We start from the raw sequence: 19,292 nt of genomic DNA, 5'->3' as shown, positions 1-19,292 counted from the left end.
AGAGGATAGATAATAAGACAGAAAATATCATATTGCCTCTATATAAATCCATGGTACACCCACATCTTGAATACTGTGTGCAGATATGGTCGCCCCATCTGAAAAAAAAATATATTGGACTTGGAAAAGTTCAGAAAAGGGCAACAAAAATTATTAGGGGTATGGAACGGCTGCCGTATGAGGCGAGATTAATAAGACTGGGACTTCTCAGCTTGGAAAAGAGATGACTAAGGGGGGGTGGGTCTGATAGAGGTCTATAAAAAAACGTGACTGGTGTGGAGAAAGTCAATAAGGAAGTGTTATTTACTCCTTCTCATAACACAAGAGCTAGGGGCCACCAAATGAAATTAATAGACAGCATGATTAAAACAAATCAAAGGAAGTATTTTTTCCACACAACGCACAGTCAATCTGTGCAACTCCTTGCCAGAGGATGTTGTGAAGGCAAAGACTATAACAGGATTAAAAAAAAAAATGAACTAGATAAATTCATGGAGGATAGGTCCATCAATGGCTATTGGGCAGGAATGGTGTCCCCAGCCTCCGTTTGCCAGAAGCTGGGAATGGGAGATAGGATGGCTCACTTGATGATTACCTGTTCTGTTCATTCCCTCTGGGGCACCTTGCATTGGCCACTGTCGGAAGACAGGATACTGGGCTAGATGGACCTTTGGTCTGACCCAGTATAGCCGTTCTTATGTTCTTAAAGTATTAAGCTACTTAATATAGCTGAAGTATTGGTTGGATCACCAGCACAGCCTGTTTACCAAAAGTCATTATGTTCGAAAAGTTTGCATCGACGCTCTAAAGATATTTTTCTAAGATATCATCATAAGACATTCTGATAATATTTAGGCAGTAGATTTTTCCAAGTATTGTACTTGTGGCACCTTGGAGACTAATGGATTTATTGGAGCGTGGGCTTTCGTGGGCTGCAGTCCACTTCGTTGGATGCATGGAATGGAACATATAGTTAGATAGATACACACACGCGCGCGCGTGCGCGAATGGGTTGGGGGTTGCCGTGCAGACTGTGAGTGGCTAATTGGTTGGGATGAGCTGTTGTCAGCTGGAGAGAAAAACCCCAACTTTTGTGGTGATCGTCGAGATGGCTCATTTAGACAGTTGACAAGAAGGTCCTATGGAAAAGAAGCCCTTGAGGAATTCCACCATGATTTCAACAATTTCCATCCCACCATCAACCTCAGCCTAGACCAATCCACACAAGCGGTCCATTTCCTGGACACTACTGTGCTAATAAGCGATGGTCACATAAACATCACCCTATACTTGAAACCTACTGACCGCTAATATACCTACATGCCTCCAGCTTCCATCCAGGACACATCACACGATCCATTGTCTACAGCCAAGCTCTGCGATACAACCGCATTTGCTCCAATCCCTCAGACAGAGACAAACACCTACAAGATCTCTATCAAGCATTCTTAAAACTACAGTACCCACCTGCTGAAGTGAAGAAACAGATCGACAGAGCCAGAAGAGTACCCAGAAGTCACCTACTACAGGACAGGCCCAATAAAGAAAACAACAGAACGCCACTAACTATCACCTTCAGCCCCTAACTAAAACCTCTCCAGCGCATCATCAAAGATTTACAACCTATCCTGAAAAATGATCCCTCACTCTCACAGATCTTGGGAGACAGACCAGTCCTCGCTTACAAACAGCCTCCGAACCTGAAGCAAAAACTCACCAGCAACCACACACCACACAACAAAAACACTAACCCAGGAACCTATCCTTGCAACAAAGCCCAATGCCATGTCCACATATTTATTCAAGTGACACCATCATAGGACCTAATCACATTAGCCATGCCATCAGGGGCTCGTTCACCTGCACATCTACCAATGTGATATATGCCATCATGTGCCAGCAATGCCCCTCTGCTACTTGAAGTCTTTAAACCACGATTTGAGGACTTCAATAGCTCAGACATAGGTGAGAGGTTTTTTGCAGGAGTGGGTGGGTGAAATTCTGTGGCCTGCGTTGTGCAGGAGGTCAGACTAAATGATCATAATGGTCCCTTCTGACCTTAAGTATCTATGAATCTATGAAACTGGATCACTATTCCTTAGGAATTTGCTCCTGCTGCAGATCTCACCTGAAGTTCCATAGCAACTGTTGTAAAATTAGATTAAGATTATGACCAACACAATTCGCTGCTTTGTAGAGGACAGAGCTATTTGCAATAAAGTACTACCTAGAGATCCCAATCTGGACCCCATTGTGGCAAGCTCTGTACAAACATAGGGTAAAGAGATAGATGTCTGAGGCAAGGACTGTAATAAGCAACAGGTGATTAAACAAATTGGTAGGAGGGAGATAACAATATGAGCACCTTTTCACTTGTAAGAAGGTAGGAGGAGCAAATGGAACATACTTTAAGAAACATATTTCCTGTTTTGTTGCAAGCATTCTAATAAAACAAACGGAAAAGAATTATAGAAGACCTATTCAACAGAACTGTCTCTAAAGAATGTTTTGCTAAAGATTTTCACAGCATATGTATGTATTCCTTTTTTAAATCATGCAAACAATTCTCTGTAAACTGTACAATACTACATGTACATGTGTGAGAAAAGCACATCTCAGTCCGATGAGGCTACTGAAGACTTCCTTAAAAGCATGGCTGATATTCTAGTGTAAAAAGTTCTTACCTGAAACAATACCGCTCTAAAAACACTCCTAGAGTGAGGTCGTTCTTCCCATAGAACTCCATTGTCACAATCCTGATGTAGAGGAAAAACAGAAAATTTAAGAGGCATTGGTTTGAGAGGTGTACATTACAGGAATGACTGCAACATGGGAATGCTCATGAGCAAGTACATTTATCTCAGCAAATGCCACACAAGTGTGCCTTTTAAGATCATGGCCAAGAACTTCCAAACTTGGGTATTTGAAGTTAGTCATTCTAATCAATATTTGAACACTTAACGGGGCATGATTTTCAGAGGTGCTGAACACAGCATCCCAGCTGATCCCCTCTAAAATTACTTTAATGGGCACTTCAGGTACTCAGCAACTTTGGAAAAAAGAAGAGCCACTTTAGGTGCCTAAATACTGATTTGGATAACTCATTTTAGGCACCCAAATTTGGAAGTTTTGGCTAGAATCAATTTTGCTGCTTTATTTGTTGCTTTATAACAAGTAGGGCCCTACCAAATTCACAGCCATGAAAAACGTTCCACGGACTGTAAAATATGGTCTCTTCCCCACCACCAGTGAAATCTAGTCTTATATATGCTTTTACCGTATACCAGGGGTCGGTAACCTTTGGCACCTGGCCCGTCAGGGTAAAGCCACTGGCAGGCCAGGCCGGTTTGTTTATTTGGAGCATCCGCAGGCACGGAGCCCCGCAGCTCCCACTGGCCACAGTTTGCCATTCCCAGCCAATGGGAGCTGTGGGAAGCAGTGACTAGCACGTCCCTCGGCCTGTGCCACTTACCGTAGCTCCCATTGGCCAGGAATGGTGAACTGTGGCCAGCAGGAGCTGCGGGGCTCCGTGTCTGCGGACGCTCCAGATAAACAAACCAGCTGGGCCCGCCAGCAGCTTTACCCTGATGGGCCGGGTGCCAAGGTTGCCAACCCCTGCCCTATACTGTACAGATTTCACAGGGGAAACCAGTGTTTCTCAAATTGGGGGTCCTGAACCAAAAGGGAGTTGCAGGGGAGTCACAGCCAACCTTATTTCTGCACTGCCTTCAGAACTGAGCGGCTGGAGAGCGACGGCTGTTGGCCAGGCGCCCAGCTCTGAAGGTGGCATCCCACCAGCAGCAGTGCAGAAGGAAGGGTGGCAATTCCATGCCAGGCCAGGCGTCACCCTACCCTTACCATACCATGCCACCCTAACTTCCATTATCTCCCTCCAACTGCACTGGCTGTTTGGGGAAAAGCCCTACCCAGTGAACAGCTAAGGATTAGTATTAAAAGTCTGCCAGTAACCTGCAGCCTCACAGCCAGCTCTGCAGACATTTAGACATGAAATGCTACTTGCTACGAAGAAATTCCTGCCCTCACTAGGTGAGCAAAGCTGTATTAATATTTAGATTGTAGTGGATTTTCTACACCCCATTCTGGAGCCCTACTACTAGAAATGAAAAAATCTTCTGAATTTACAAGTTCCAACCTGCCCAACAGAGATTTCACAGATTTCATTCCCCCCACAGTCACTGCATTAAAATATACCGTACAGAACCACAGAAATGTAGGGCTGGAAGGGACCTTGAGAGGTCGTTGAATCCAGCTCCCTCCGCTGAGGCAGGACAAAGTAAACCCAGACCATTCCCGATAGGTGTTTGTCCAACCTGTTCTTAACCTCCAGTGATGGGGATTCCACAACCTCCCTTGGAAGCCTATTCCAGAGCTTAACTACCCTGATAGTTAGGAAGTTTTTCCTAATCTCTAACCTAAATCTCCCGTGCTGCAGATTAAACCCGTTACTTCTTGTCCTACCTTCAGGAGGACAACTGACCACTGTCCCCTTTCTAAAACAGCCTTTAAAACATATTTGAAGACTTATCAGGTCCTCCCTCGGTCTTCTTTTCTCAAGACTACACATGCCCAGGTTTTTTTAACCTTTCCTCATAGGTCAGGTTTTCTAAACCTTTTCACATTTTTGTTGCTCTCCTTTGAACTCTCTCCAATTTGTCTACATCTTTCCTAAAGTGTGGCACCCTGAACTGGACACAGTACTCCAGCGGAGGCCTCACCAGTGTATGACACTCCTGTTAGTACACATCAGAATATTACCCTTCTTTGCAACAGCACCGCAATGCTCACTTATATTTAATTTGTGATCCACTACAACCTCTCAGATACTTCCCATTTTGTAGTTGGGCTTTGGATATTTCCTTCCTAATTGTAGTACTTTGTACTTGGGTTTATTGAATTTCATCTTGCGGATTTCAGACTAATTCTCCAATTTGTCAAGTTCATCTTAAATTCTAATCCTGTCCTCCAAAGTGCCTGCAACTCCTCCCAGCTTGGGGTCATCTACAAGTTTTATAAGCATATTCCCCACACCATTATCCAAGTCATTGATGAAAATATTGACTGTGATCAGATACAGGGCTGACCCCTATGGGACCCCACTAAATACATGCTCCCAGTTTGACGGTGAACTACTGACAACTACTTTGAGTTCGGTCCTTCAGCCAGTTGTGCACCCACTTTATAGAAATTTCAACTGGACCATATTTCCCCAGTTTGCTTATGAGAATGTCATGTAGGACTGTGACAAAAGCCTTACTAAAAATAAATCATGCCTTCTGCTTCCCCCCATCCATTAGTCAGTAACCCTGTCAAAGAAGGATTTTAGGTTGGTTTGGCATGATTTGGTTTTGACAAGTCCATGCTAGCTATTCCTTATACCGCTATTCTCTCAGTGCTTACAAACTGATTGTTTATTAATTTGTTCCACTATCTCTCCCGGTATTAAAGTTAGGCTGACTTGTCTATAATTCCCTGGGTCTGTTCTCCCTTTAAAGATAGGTACTATGTTTTCTCTTTTCTAGTCTTCTGGGACCTCCTCCTCCATGAGCTCTCAAAGATAACTGCTCCACTTTCAAGACAGCTTCATCTAGTTGCTTAAGTACTCTAGGATGAATTTCATCAGGCCCACATACAAAAGCAGTGATTAGTTAGAGCACTGAATTACAGATTGGGCTTTTTTTCCCTCCTCATTCCTGCCTTATTAAGCATTACAAAGGTAAGTGGCATTGCTCAAATCCATCTAGTCATACACAGCTTAATGTTGTGACAGGCAACTCTAAAAAAGGCTAAGCTACCTTCCCAGGAGTCCTTAGTGAAGCTGTACAGAAGAATTAGCACTGACCTTGCCTTCATATAAGAGAGAGAGAGATATTAACAGTTAAACTTTGTATTTTAAGAGAGCCATAGGGAAGAAGAAGAAGAAATAATTCATTTCATACCATGGACTAACGCAGGCACTTGGAGCATTGCTGGACTGGGCAGAGGAGCTACTGAAAAGAACACAGAGCCTCTGATGGTTGACTGGACTCAGACAGTCCACCTGACAAGACAACCCATTAGCCAGTTACAACCACACATTTCCACCAATACAAAATAGTTTACACTTTAAAAGCTGCATAGAACGGAATTTTATTCAGTGAGAGATTCTGTGTTTGTCCCATTTGTCATATTTACTTTTCTCAGGAGATTAAGTTACCCAAGAGTTCCAGGTAGACTTATGCAAGGACGACTTTTTTGGATTACAGCACAACCAATTAGGTACAAAAAAGTTCAAGGAATAGGAAGTCCAAGTGGACTTTTAAACAGTTTGACAGTTTGAAGGGTCTTTAATCCACAAGTGTGCATTTTAATCCTTTAGGACAAGAAATCTTGAGCCTGAAACTTGACATTTGCTGCTTACTTCCTTGCAAGAAGAGTTTTTCTAATACACAGGATCTCATTTATTCAGAATACACAAGGTAGATTTTCTAAAAATATACTTTGCAATTACATCCTCCCAACACTATCCTTTATTCTAACTGGACATCATTCGTGACCTTTAGCCACCAAACCCACTATGAGACAATATCAACATTAGCGTTACTCAGTATGAAGAGAGAAAAAAACAACAACAGCTTTTAAATAGATGGGCATTCCATTTCTGAAATAGATGAGAGATTGTTCTCTTCCCCATCCCCCACTTCACCCCCAACTGTAGATCCAAGCACATTCACTCCCAGCATGTAAAACTGAGCTGGTAATGAGATGTACCAAGTTTCTTGCTCTTCCTGGTGGTTCAGAGAGCAAGTGCTTTGCAAGCCCACCCACCCCATCCCCTCAAGTCAGCACCTCTCACAATCAGAGACCCCAATGTGGTGATTAAACAAGCTGACATCCAAGTTGACCTAGAGCACTGCAGTCCAAGATGAACTTTTGTTATGCCTGGCCTGTTCCTAAATATGATATTCAGAAGTAGGTTCCTTCTCTCACCACTAAACAAAAACAGGAGGTAAAAACCTAGATTCTTACCTTATGAGACCATACAGATTCACCCCGAACCAATCCTCTCTCATCCTCTTCATTTCTGCCTCCAGCTTTTCCTCCAGAAACACCAGATGCATCTTTACACTGGGCAAAGGGATCTGCATTTTTCTGTTGTATCCTTCCTCCTCTGGCCCGGTAATCTGCTAGCATTCTGGCCAAGCTTTGGCTATCACCCAGATGCTCTGCAATTCTAGTGTTAACTAACTCATGGGTAGGCAAAACCTGGATGGCCTTTGCCTGGATACTTCCATTTATCCCTTGCAGTCCAGAGAGATCCCTTAACAGCTGTTTCTTCCTTCTGCTCTCCAGCTCCTTATACTCTTTGTTGAGGAAAGGAGACAAATAGACCTGCTCTGGGAAGTAGTCCCGGGCAGGGCACCTCATGCCCATCTCCGTTAGAAGAAAAGGTTCATGGAATGTGATCACAGGTGAGATACAGAGAATAACATCTTTCAGCTCCTGCTTAAATGCTAAGGAGTAGGCCTTGAGGCGATCCTCGGAGGAAGTCACCTCCTCCATGATATACAATCCAGTGTCATCCTGCAGAGGGTCTCTAAAGACTCTCATCTGGCTTTTGGAATCCTGCAGGTCACCTGGCTGCTGCAGAGTCTCCAGATGCTGACTATATAGAGTGCCTGGGTGTTGGTCCGTACTTTGGAAGGGTAGCCGTGATTCTGGTACTGGTGTTTTAATACTGCTCAACACTGGCAGTGAATATTCCATTCCGAGATGCTCTTGGTGCCTTAAAGAGGAACCCTCTCGCAGGACAGCATCATCATCTTGATCCTCTTCTTCAAACAAAGTTCTTTGTTCTAGTGTGCTGGCCTCATCGGAAGAGACAGACTCAGAGAACATGGGCACTTTTTCAGAAGAGAGCTCAACATCTCTGACCACCATGCTAAACTCCTCACCATTAAAGAGGTCTTGGTGCTCATGTTCATCTCCTTGGCTTTCAATCAGAGCGTGGAAGGAGCTGTTTTTAGTCAGAGTAGGGGGCATGGCAAACTCATCCATAAGGAAAGAAATTTCCAGTTGGGAATGATAAGCCACACAGACCATAAAGATAAGGATCTCCTTCACTCGGGTCAGTTCATAGTCTGCAGCTCCACGCAGCTTGATGGTGCAGCCCAAGTGTGGCGGGCACCCTTCAAAAAACATTAAGGTTTTGGTTTGATCTAGAAAGGTTAGGAGGAAAACAGTGAGGGTCAAGCAGTTCTCACATTTCACACTTAAGCAGCAGACTGAAATGTTTTCCTATGAAAAAAGTGAACGCTAATTACGATGTAAGAGTTGGAACAAGTGGTACAACCAGTTATTGCAACACCGCTGCAGGAACTCGTGCCCAGACCAAACCAAGGGTGCGGCTCAAGATGTAGATTTTTAGGTTTCTTTATGGAAAGTTAGCCTCTGCTGTCCCTCACTTTACCAGTCAAGTTGCTATACATTTTGAATCCAGTCAGGACAGAACAAATAAGTAGCATATGTCCCAATATACCAAGATTAAGCTAAGTCATAGAAGTGTAGGGCTGGAATAGACCTCAAAGGTCATCTAGTCCATCCAATCCATGTTGAGGCAAGATTAAATACACTTGTCAGAGAAGGTCTACGTATTTGTCTAGCCCAGGGCTGGGAAAACTTTTTGGCCCGAGGGCCACATCGGGGTTGCGCAACTGTATGGAGGGCCGGGTAGAAAAGCCTGTGCCTCCCCAAACAGCCTGGCCCCCACCCTCATCCACCCCTTCCCACTTCCTGCCCCACTCAGAACCCCTGACCCATCGAACCCCCCTGCTCCTTGACCCCTGACTGCCCCCTCCCAGGACCACCCTGACCATAACCGCCCCCCAACTCCCCCTGCTCCCCGTCCCCTGACTGCCCCCCCCCCAGAATCTCCACCCCATCCAACCGCCCCCTGCTCCCTGTCCCGACTGCCTCCCAGGACCCTCCACTCCCCACCCCTTTACCATACTGGAGCCAGCCACACCACCGCGCTGCCTGGCAGGAGTGGCGGGCCAGAGCGCTGGCAGCGCAGTACGCAGAGGCTGCAGGGGAGGGGCCGGGGATGAGCCTCCCTCGCCGGGAGCTCAGGGGCCAGGCCGGATGGTCCCACAGGCCGGATGTGGCCTGCAGGCCATAGTTTGCCCACCTCTGGTCTAGCCTGTTCTAAAAAAATCTCCAATGATGGGGATTCCACAACCTATTCCACTGTTTAACTCATGATGTTCTAAAGCCTACAGACTTTAAAAGCAAATGCCTTGACTTGTTTTCTTTCTAGCTAAAAGAATCTGGGGGGGGGGGGGGGGGGGTTAGGGGGAAAACGCAGGTTATTACAGCCAGGAGGGGTCCACTGTTTGGTAACCCATTTGGTTAAGCTTTACATTAATCTGTCAAAAGGTATTCATTTATGTGGTCTTCCTTGCTGCACTGGCCTTCTGTTTCTGTAATTAAAAAGTTAACAATATTATACCTGCAGTTTCTACCCCTAAGCTCCCAACCAAATGAGTTTTTGTCCACTTGTTAGATGCTCATTTCATGTGTTGTATACAGAGATCAGCATAATATGGATCATTTCTTCATATTTTTTGCAAGACATTAGATATAAAATTCTTTGTACTCTTTCTTCGGCGTATAAAACATCAAGACTATTATGGCAAAATTATATTTATCAGCTCTGTCAACCATTCATTCATTCCAGTTACTTGGCAGTCAAGACATGCTGCTTAACGCAGCAGTATTAGTAAATTAATAATCCACTCTCCAACTCTGTTGGGCAAATGAGCTCGGACATCCAGGTTCTACTCACCATTAGGTAACTGGAACACTTGCATGTAAAATTTATGACAGGTTCCCAAGTGTGGTTTGGTCAACAATTGATCCATTGAGATCACCAAGTCTCCCTGAGTCATCCGACTTATTCGGTCTAATACTTGCTGTAAACATACATAAGACAATGGAATAGGGCACAATACTGTCATAAGTTAAAAAAATATGTTACAAGCTGTATCTGCTATTCCATCCTTAGAGAAGCCTAAGGCATTCGCTTATTATAATGTTTTCCTAGAGCGAATTAAGGAAAAAATATCAGCCTTAACTTTGAAGTCTCTTGGTTTGCATCATTGGGGTTACACTAATTTCACGGTTTAAGAATTCATATTTGAGAAATTATTCCAAAGAAATAATAATTTAACTAAACTCCAGCTATCATTGCATTTTAGCCCTGTCATAAATATAAAGGGAAGGGAAAACACCTTTAAAATCCCTCCTGGCCAGAGGAAAAATCCTTTCACCTATAAAGGGTTAAGAAGCTAGGATAACCTCGCTGGCACCTGACCAAAATGACCAATGAGGAGACAAGATACTTTCAAAAGCTGGGAGGAGGGAGAAAAACAAGGGGTCTGTGTCTGTCTGTGTGATGCTTTTGCCAGGGACAGAACAGGAATGGAGTCTTAGAACTTAGTAAGTAATCTAGCTAGATATGCATTAGATTATGATTTCTTTAAATGGCTGAGAAAATAAGCTGTGCTGAATAGAATGGATATTCCTGTCTGTGTGTCTTTTTGTAACTTAAGGTTTTGTCTAGAGGGATTCTCTATGTTTTGAATCTAATTACCCTGTAAGTTATTTACCATCCTGATTTTACAGAGGTGATTCTTTTTACTGTTTCTTCTATTAAAATTCTTCTTTTCAAGAACTGAATGTTTTTTTCATGGTTCTTAAGATCCAAGGGTTTGGGTCTGTGGTCACCTATGCAAATTGGTGAGGATTTTTACCAAACCTCCCCCAGGAAGTGGGGTGCAAGGGTTGGGAGGATTTTTGGGGGGGAAAGACGTTTCCAAACAACGCTTTCCTAATAAAATAAACCCGGATAAACGTTTGGTGGTGGCAGTGGAACTCCAAGGGCAAAGGGTAAAATGGTTTGTACCTTGGGGAATTTTTAACCTAAGCTGGTAAAAGTAAGCTTAGGGGGTTTATCATGCAGGTCCCCACATCTGTACCCTAGAGTTCAGAGTGGGGAAGGAACCTTGACAAGCCCATTTAAAACGACCCGTACCAGACATGACTTATTACAGCAACATGACACTCTGGAAGTATCATTTCCTGTTACTGTGTTTGGCACCAAGCACTCACCGGCTTGACATTGATGACCAGAGTGATGCCATGTTCCAGCAGCATGTCCTGGGCAATTCGGGACACAGTCTTCTCAACCAGAACCAAGGTAGGCCTGACATCCACTATCCGCTGGACATAGTTCTTCAAGAACTCCCTTTCCTACACCCCAAGAGAAAGCAGGACAGTGGCTGCCGATCTGATTTCTTTTTAAAAGTGAAGCAGTCACACACCTAGCCACTTGTCATGTCAGGCACTAAACCTGCCCTTCAGTCACCATGCCCATGTAAGTGATTTTACAATTCTCTTTATATAGAAGTAGTTTCTCTCTCCTGTTACTGTGAAAGGCCAATGCACACAGGAGAAACTGGACTGACCAGAAAGCGCAGTCAAATGCATAGAGTACATATACATTTCCCATTCTCCCTCTCAATGTTAAGTGTGAATTTTACTGTGTCCCTTAAAACAGAGGCTTAATTCAATTAGTTTGACACATCATTAACACAGGAAGACAACCCCTTATCAAGAACTGCATATTAAGATGCTTTTATATGTTGTGTTGAGGTGCATTCAGTAGATTAAAAACAATGGAACTTTGAAATTTTAGTAAATTACTCAGTTTAGTTTTTTGCATTAAAATGCTAAAACGGATACTTCTACATAGCTTTATTCTATGGATTTGTTTGCCTAGGACACTCTGGAAAATCAATCTGAGTTAATGAAAGGTGCAAATTTCAGGTATATTCATCTTTCATTAACTCAGATTAACTTTCCTGAGTGTCCCCATGTACACAAATCCTATATTACACACACACACACGTTAAAACATTAAGGGAGCAAAAAGTAAGGTTGCATAGGCCATGTTATTCAGCTCCCCCTTGTGCATATGCATTAGGATTCAATCTTTAATTGCATGATCACGTAGTACTGTTTCTTCAGAATCCCTCCCTCATTTAGTGTACAGTACGAAGAATACTTTTGTCTGTAGGATACCCTACCCAATTTGTTGCAGAAATTGGAAGTAGGTAGTAAATGAAGCAGCGGAACTGCAGTAAGAAAAAAAGACAGACAGCTGAATGCTGCTCTGGAGAACTAGATTCTATCCTTGTGGCTTTGTGAAACAGAATTCCTACCAGATGCTAATAAAGTCTTTTGGCCCACATTTTTCAAAACTGGTCATTAGCTGTGTTCTCTTCATTTTCTGGGCACTTAAGCCAAGACCCTGGGGTCTGATTTGCAGAAGTACTAAGTATTCACAGCGGTCACAGAAGTCAATGGGAGCTGTGCTTTGAACATATAAAGTGCTATATAATGCTAAGTAACAAGGAAAAAAATAAAATCAGGTCCTAAGTGTCTCGGATTGGGAACTCAAAATTCATAGATATTTTTGGACCATAATCTTTGAGCTTCCACTCCCCATTTGCCAAATGGTGGATATACCCCTCATCTCACTGTGGTGCTATGAAAATAAGTTCATTAATATTTGTGAAGCACTGATACACTAGTGTGATGAATGTCACAAAAAAGGCCATGAGGAAATAATTCTGTCTTCAGAGCAGGGTTTGAACAATATACAGTAAATAAGGCCTAGGACCACAGATTGAACAACAATTAGAACATAAGATATTGAATAGCAGCTTAAGTGAGCACCATCCACTCTGTACATTGAATGAGGCAGCGGACCGGCAGAAAAAATAAAATATGTGATCATGCAATTAAAGATCATAATATACATACACAACGAAACCAAAGTAACGTTGCACAGGCAACCTTAATTCTGGCATTTCCTAACTTTTGAGGGCGTAACTTAGCGTTCTTTTAATGTAGTTGTATGTGCGGTTTCCTGGGTGTTTTTTAAAAAAAGCAAACTGCAAAAACGAATTCCATGATGTGGCATCATACTGACACCCATATGGGCCAGCAACATTGGAACCTTTACATCTACCCCACAAACCTCTATCACTTAAGCTAACAAAGTGACTGATAACAGTACAGTAACTCCTCACTTAACCTTGTACTTCTGTTCCTGAAAAATGCAACTTTAAGCGAAATGATGTTAAGTGAATCCAATTTCTCCATAAGAATTAATGTAAATTGGGGGGGCAGGGAGGAGGAGGAGTTAGCTTCCAGGGAAATTTTTTTCACCAGACCCAAAAAAAAAAAAAAACCACTATATCTATACACACACAAAATGTTTTAAACAAACAATGTAATACTGTTCACAGCAATGATGATTGTGAAGCTTGGTTGAGGTGGTGTAGTCAGAAGGTGGGGTATTTCCCAGGGAATGCCTTGCTGCTAAATGATGAACTAGCACTCGGCGGAGTCCTCAAGGGTTAACACACTGTTGTTAATGTAGCCTCTCACTCAACAACGCAGCACAAACGGAGAAGGAGGGGAGACAGCACAGCAGAAAGAGACAAACACTGCCCCTTTAAATAAGCTGACCCACTCTTAATTACATTGTCTTTTTAAGTGGATCAGGACATTGAGACAGCAGCTGCTCCCAGAAAGCTCTCTCTGTCTCTCTCCGTCTGTGTCCCCACCATGCTCTATATGGAGAAGGGGTAAGCAGGGTGCAGGAGCAGGGGGAAGGGGACACCCTGACATTAGCCTCCCTCTTTCCCCTTTCCCCCCATGCACAACAAGCAGAGGCAGAGGGCAGGAGCAGCACATGGCAGTGGGGAGAGGGACAGCTGAACCGCCAGCAATTGATAGCCTGCTGGGCAGCTGCTGCACAGGGAACTTAGGGGAGCAGGTAGCTGATAGGGGGGCTGCCAGTCCACCCTGGTTACAAGCCCCCACCAGGTAGCTGCAACAGGCTGCTCTTCCTGCAAGCTGTGGACAAAGCAGGAGGCTGCCAAACGACTTAGAAGGGAGCATTGCGCAACTTTAAACGAGCATGTTCCCTAATTGATCAGCAACAAAACAACGTTAACCGGGACGACTTTAAGTGAGGAGTTACTGTAATAGGTTGTCATCCTCTATATGGACCAGCACTACAGGTGGGATGGACACTTTGCCAGTAAGTTTGACAGATACTTACTGAAAGACAAATGGAGAGACTGGAATCTTGGGTTCCAGACTTTGGAGGGCAGTGTTCCCTAGCGAGCACAGACCCTTCTGTCCCACTCCTGGCTCTGCCAGCCTGTCCCTAACTCTTCTCCAGCCCTGGTTCCTCATCCCATTACTGTCTACACCTCCAAATACCAATCTTCTTATGCAGCAAGTCCTAGTCTCCACTCCAGACTCCTCTTCCCCCCGAGTCCAGCCAGTCCCAGTTTTCCTTATCCCCCCCTGGGCTTCTCAACTATTCTCAATACGTGACCAGGGAGTCCCAATCTCCTCTCATCCTTATCCCAATCTACTCCCCGTCACCCAACAGGTCTGGCTCTTGTCCACACTGTATGAGTCAGATACCTTCCACCAAGCTGCCTGTATGTGTGTGGGGGAGGAAAGAGGGAAAAGGGGACAGTGGAGGGGCGGGGGGAGTGTTCTACAGAGCACAGGAGAGACTGTTACCCTGCTCTCAATTCAGGTGCCCGGACCTGACATGGTCCAAGGTAGCTTGCAGCTGAAGAGAAAGTCCTGCTCTGACTTTGGCTCAAGCATGCCTGGCTCGAACAGAATCTTCAGGGAGTTTAGCAGCTAAAGTCTAACAAGTCTCAGAGCAACTTTTCCAAAGGTTCCCAAGTCGCTCTAGCTATGAATTTTCCAACAACACACCTGGTGGAAAATGCCAATTTGTCCACAGCAAAAACATTAGATGAAAACGTATAACCTTAGACAAAAGCTGAAAGAAAGCATTTAGATAAGGCTGAAACATTCAATTTTGAGCTTTTTGGAATATGACATTTTGATTTTCCATTTCAATTTTTTAAATTTTATATTTAGAGTTGAAACTGGAACAAAAAGTGTCAACTTATTTGCAGTTTTGGGTCATGTGAAATTTTGAAGCCGTTTCTGGTCCATTCTTCAACAAAAGAAATTTTGAAATTGCAAAACTCCACTCCCAGATGAAAAATCCAGCTCCTGCACAGATCTACTTACAACTTGGCCAGATTTTCGCAGAGTTGGCAAGTAAAGTCCCTGACACCAGGGCAACACCCTGCAAAATTTCAAGCTCTTGCTCCAAAGCATTGGGGGGGTGGGGGGGAACAAAAAACCACAATCTCTTCTACCCCCAAGAAAAAGGTTACCACAACATCCACTTCTTCAGTCTGTTTGTTGTCAAAATCTATTTAACTTGATGAGCATGGGGATTTCTGAATGATGAGGGCCTAAGCTTGCACACTGAGCATGGGTACATGGCCGAGATATCGAGGCCCACGTGGGCAATTAGCATCCGCCCAAAACACCAAGGGTTTTGACAATATAATAGTATGTCAGTAACCCTGTTTAGTGTGCACTTGGTTCTAAACTGGATTTACCAAATATGCCCATCCTTTAAAATGGCACTTATTCGCTCGATTTATGATGAGCCTACATGACACATTAAAAAGACAGCCTGTTATACAGCTGAAATTTCTGAATACTATCTTCTCTAATCAGAGTCAAATGGAAGGCAAGTTTAGTTAAGGATCATCTTAATGGGTTAGCAACATAAGATGATTTTGTTTAAAGAAAATTTAAACCTCCAGCATCCATATATCAGGATAAGCAGGATTATGCATGTGTAGAAAGATTTCATAACTCAATACTTTCATTGAGAGTTTCTGGAAGAAGTCTGCTGACAGACAAATAAGAGGATTTGGTAGGTGATAAATATTTATCTGCAGATCATCAGTTTATGCACTTCATTTCAAGTTACCATCTGTGACCAAAAGGCAGTACAAGAGTACCTCCAGTCTTGTGTTTCAAAGCAATATTAGGGTATGGATCCTATTCCAATTAGGCCTTTGAGTAACTATAAGTTACACAAATTCCAGTATTAAGAATTGTTCTGGATGCTCTGTCCAGCTGACCATGAAGTTACTGCATGGATATTTGCAAGTATGAAGAATCTCAAGCAACACTGCCTCAAATCCATATCACGCTGAGTTTCGGTGTGGATTTTAATATCAACAGAAAAAGTTGGGATAATTCTAAGCATACGTGATCAAGATTGAAGCCACACCAGATGTATGGATTTATCTTTAATTAGCAGAGAGAAGTTTCAAAACCACCACTTCGCAGCAATAACTAACTCCCAGCATCCATCAGCATTTTTCTGGCATCCTCAACAATTTCAGATTTTGGGGTTCAGCAAGATGGATAGATTGTTACTGCCCCTCACAGTGTGTGAACAACTTTGTGGCAAGTTGCATAAGATCCAGTATTGAAGTTGATTGATCTTTTGACTGTGAAATATGCAATTTGTGGAAGAATCCTCCACTGCAGGACAGTTTGTGCTATTTGTTGCAATTTCCACCTGCCAGAAGGAGTGCTTAGGACCATGCTAGTCCCAGTTACCCTCTGGCTTGAGTTTACTCAGATCCACTTAGATTTTCTGCCAACTCCTCTCACCACCACTGTTCCCATTATTGCAGCAAGGATTATAAAGTTGTTTACTAGCAGAAATTATTGACCTAGCCTCCATGAAACATTGTTTCAGTTCTCCCATAGCAGTTCCCCCTCCTTCCCTCCACAGTTAAAGGGGACAAAGGGAAAAAAACAGCCTTATTTCAAGGACAGCTTTGAAAAGGTGACAGTGAACAATATTCAGAAGAAGAAGTTACAAGCTCTAATTTACTGTTAACACAAGGGACGAATCCTATCCTTTGTTGCTGAAAAAGCTATATCAAACAATGTTGAATTGTATTGCTAATGTTTTAATTTCTATGTGCCTGTGCTAAGCACCAATCCTTTCAAGGTCTCATAACTGAACCAACAGACTGTCAATCAATCAAGCACTCAATGTAAGGGGCTTTCAAATAAAGGTCACTGTAAATAAACACTCTTATTCAGACTGCTCCCTTCAGAGAGATATCTATACTTTGTGTCTGGACAAAAAGCAGCTCTACCAATTTAGGCATTAAACCCCCTGAAACCTCCCATCAGTGGTGAGAACAGCGCTCAAAGCAATATTTGTAATTTTCTCCACTATTAGACCGAGCATTGTCAGTTCCCAACAGATTAACACAAATACAGAAGTACACCTGGACCCAGTATTCATCCATTCCTGAGTCTCAATCAGCAGTTCTGCCATTTTGAACAGCAAGATCCCCGATTCTTAGGCACACTCTATACAAACACACTTCTTAAATACTCATGTTATTGAAAACGGCCATGAATTTCTCTTGATCCATGCAACTCCCCCAGCGTGAACGGGACTCGCACGTTTCTGTTGAGGCCAGTATACAACTTTTTCCTGAAGTCCCAAGCCCAAAGCAGCTGTGAGTTATCCTTCGTCACAAATTCTCTTCCTTCCACTCCACCCAAGCCCCCTGGTGGCTGGAACTGAAGCTAAACAAGTGATGCTCTACATATATGGCTAAGTCATTAGATCATAAAAAGACAATATAGAAAACGTATATTCTAACCTGAAGAACAATGGGGTCTATGCAGGTGAATTTTGTTTCTTCTCGGTAGAGGTACTCAATGGAACACTTCAGCAGAAGAATTTTGGGATTTTTTATATAGGTGTTCATCTAGAGAAAGGCAGGGTAGTTAAAACAAAGGGAACAGTCATTTAGGTGAGAGTAGAACCAAGACTCCCTCCATGAGGAAGTTTTTATGAAGCTCCCTCATACAGTTACCCAAAGGTAACATAGCTGCAAAGATGAAGTTCTGCAGCATATCATTCAGATGATCTTTGCAAAGATTTACCACTAAACCATGCCGATTGGGTAATGGCTCCAATCAAATAAACTTTATACTGTACCAATCTCATATCAGAGAAAGCAAAATACAGTTTAATCTGTCCTGCAGAACAATTATTGCTCTGTAAAGAGAATGTCAACAAACGAGTTCCTGGTACAAACCCCTTTCTTGCACAACAAATGGAATTTTAATGATCCAAGACTTCCGAAGCCACCAGAGCACACTAGGTCAATCAGATTCTCTCCACCCTGATCAATGGCTTTATTTTACAGACTCATTTACTACATGCTATAAAAAAAAAAGGTGCACTCATAAAAGGATCTTTTCCCAGTAAATCTTACAGAGCTTAAACGTTTCTAGAAAATGTTATATTCTACAGCTTTGAGGAAAGTTTAGTCCATGCTCTCAAAACTCAGACTCCCTGGACTACAAAGGAACCCCTTTGAATGGAAATGCAATATACATGCGCACACAAAAAAAAAAAAATCTGCAAATCTACTGTTCAACAGCCTTGAGCAAAGCCCACTCCACAAACCCCTTAGGAGAAAGGTTTTGTAGATCAAAGATGATGTTGTAGTATGTTTACTATAAGTGTGCACCACCAAGGAGGAGAAGTTTCTCTTTTTAAATACAATACCCAGTGCAATGCTAAAAAGAATGCAAGCTATTTTATTTACGACACCTTCATTACCTTTTTGTGTGCAACGTTCTTGGTGCAAACAAAGCCATTCACCATCACAGAGTCAAATTTCTTTCCACCTGGGATCTAACAAGATAGCAAGAATTAAAGGCTTTCTGGTTTAACATGTTCACTTAATCTCTCTTTAAATTCATTGAACCGCATACTATGTAAATTACTTAGTGAAAAAAATTGTATTGTACACCATGCATAGGTTTTTCTAAAACCTCAATTTGCTCATTTCTATTTTTTGTGCTGTTACAGATACAGTAGAACCTCGGAGTTAAGAATGCCAGCATTACGAACCAATCAGTCAACCACACGCCTCATTTGGACCCAGAAGTATGCAATCAGGCAGCAGCAGAGACCCAAAAAACCCAAAAACAAACGCAAATATAGTATAGTACTGTGTTAAACAAACTACTATAAAACTAAAGGGAAAGTAGAATTTTTTTCTTCTGCATAGTAAAGTTTCAAAGCTGTATTAAGTCAATGTTCAGCTGTAAACTTTTAAAACCACCACCACCACATTTTGTTCAGAGATATGAACAACCTCTGTTACCGAGGTGTTCATAACTCTGAGGTTCCACTGTAATACAGCTCCCACTATTCCAGGTCAAGACCTCTTTAATAGCATACTTTCAGCGGAGATAACAAAAATAGAGCC

The 19,292-nt window shown here is 42.8% G+C and overlaps 1 protein-coding gene across 7 annotated transcripts in view; it reads right to left on the bottom strand.

The window, feature by feature from the left end:
* PIKFYVE (phosphoinositide kinase, FYVE-type zinc finger containing) overlaps positions 1-19,292 on the bottom strand; it is a 99,504-nt gene that overhangs the window by 32,874 nt on the left and 47,338 nt on the right. For all 7 annotated transcript variants that reach the window (XM_048869275.2, XM_048869277.2, XM_048869278.2 and 4 more), the window contains 7 exons: positions 18,638-18,712; positions 17,667-17,774; positions 11,167-11,307; positions 9,842-9,968; positions 7,027-8,216; positions 5,958-6,058; positions 2,685-2,756 (listed from right to left, as the gene is read on the bottom strand). In XM_048869275.2, coding sequence (XP_048725232.1) covers positions 2,685-2,756; positions 5,958-6,058; positions 7,027-8,216; positions 9,842-9,968; positions 11,167-11,307; positions 17,667-17,774; positions 18,638-18,712 — 1,814 coding nt within the window. The remainder of the gene's footprint in view (positions 1-2,684; positions 2,757-5,957; positions 6,059-7,026; positions 8,217-9,841; positions 9,969-11,166; positions 11,308-17,666; positions 17,775-18,637; positions 18,713-19,292) is intronic.

Source organism: Caretta caretta, chromosome 11 (genome assembly GCF_965140235.1).
Source record: "Caretta caretta isolate rCarCar2 chromosome 11, rCarCar1.hap1, whole genome shotgun sequence".
Classification (NCBI taxonomy): Eukaryota; Metazoa; Chordata; order Testudines; family Cheloniidae; genus Caretta; species Caretta caretta.
Note: the sequence above shows the minus strand (reverse complement) of the source record. Positions and strands in the feature narration are given on the sequence as shown.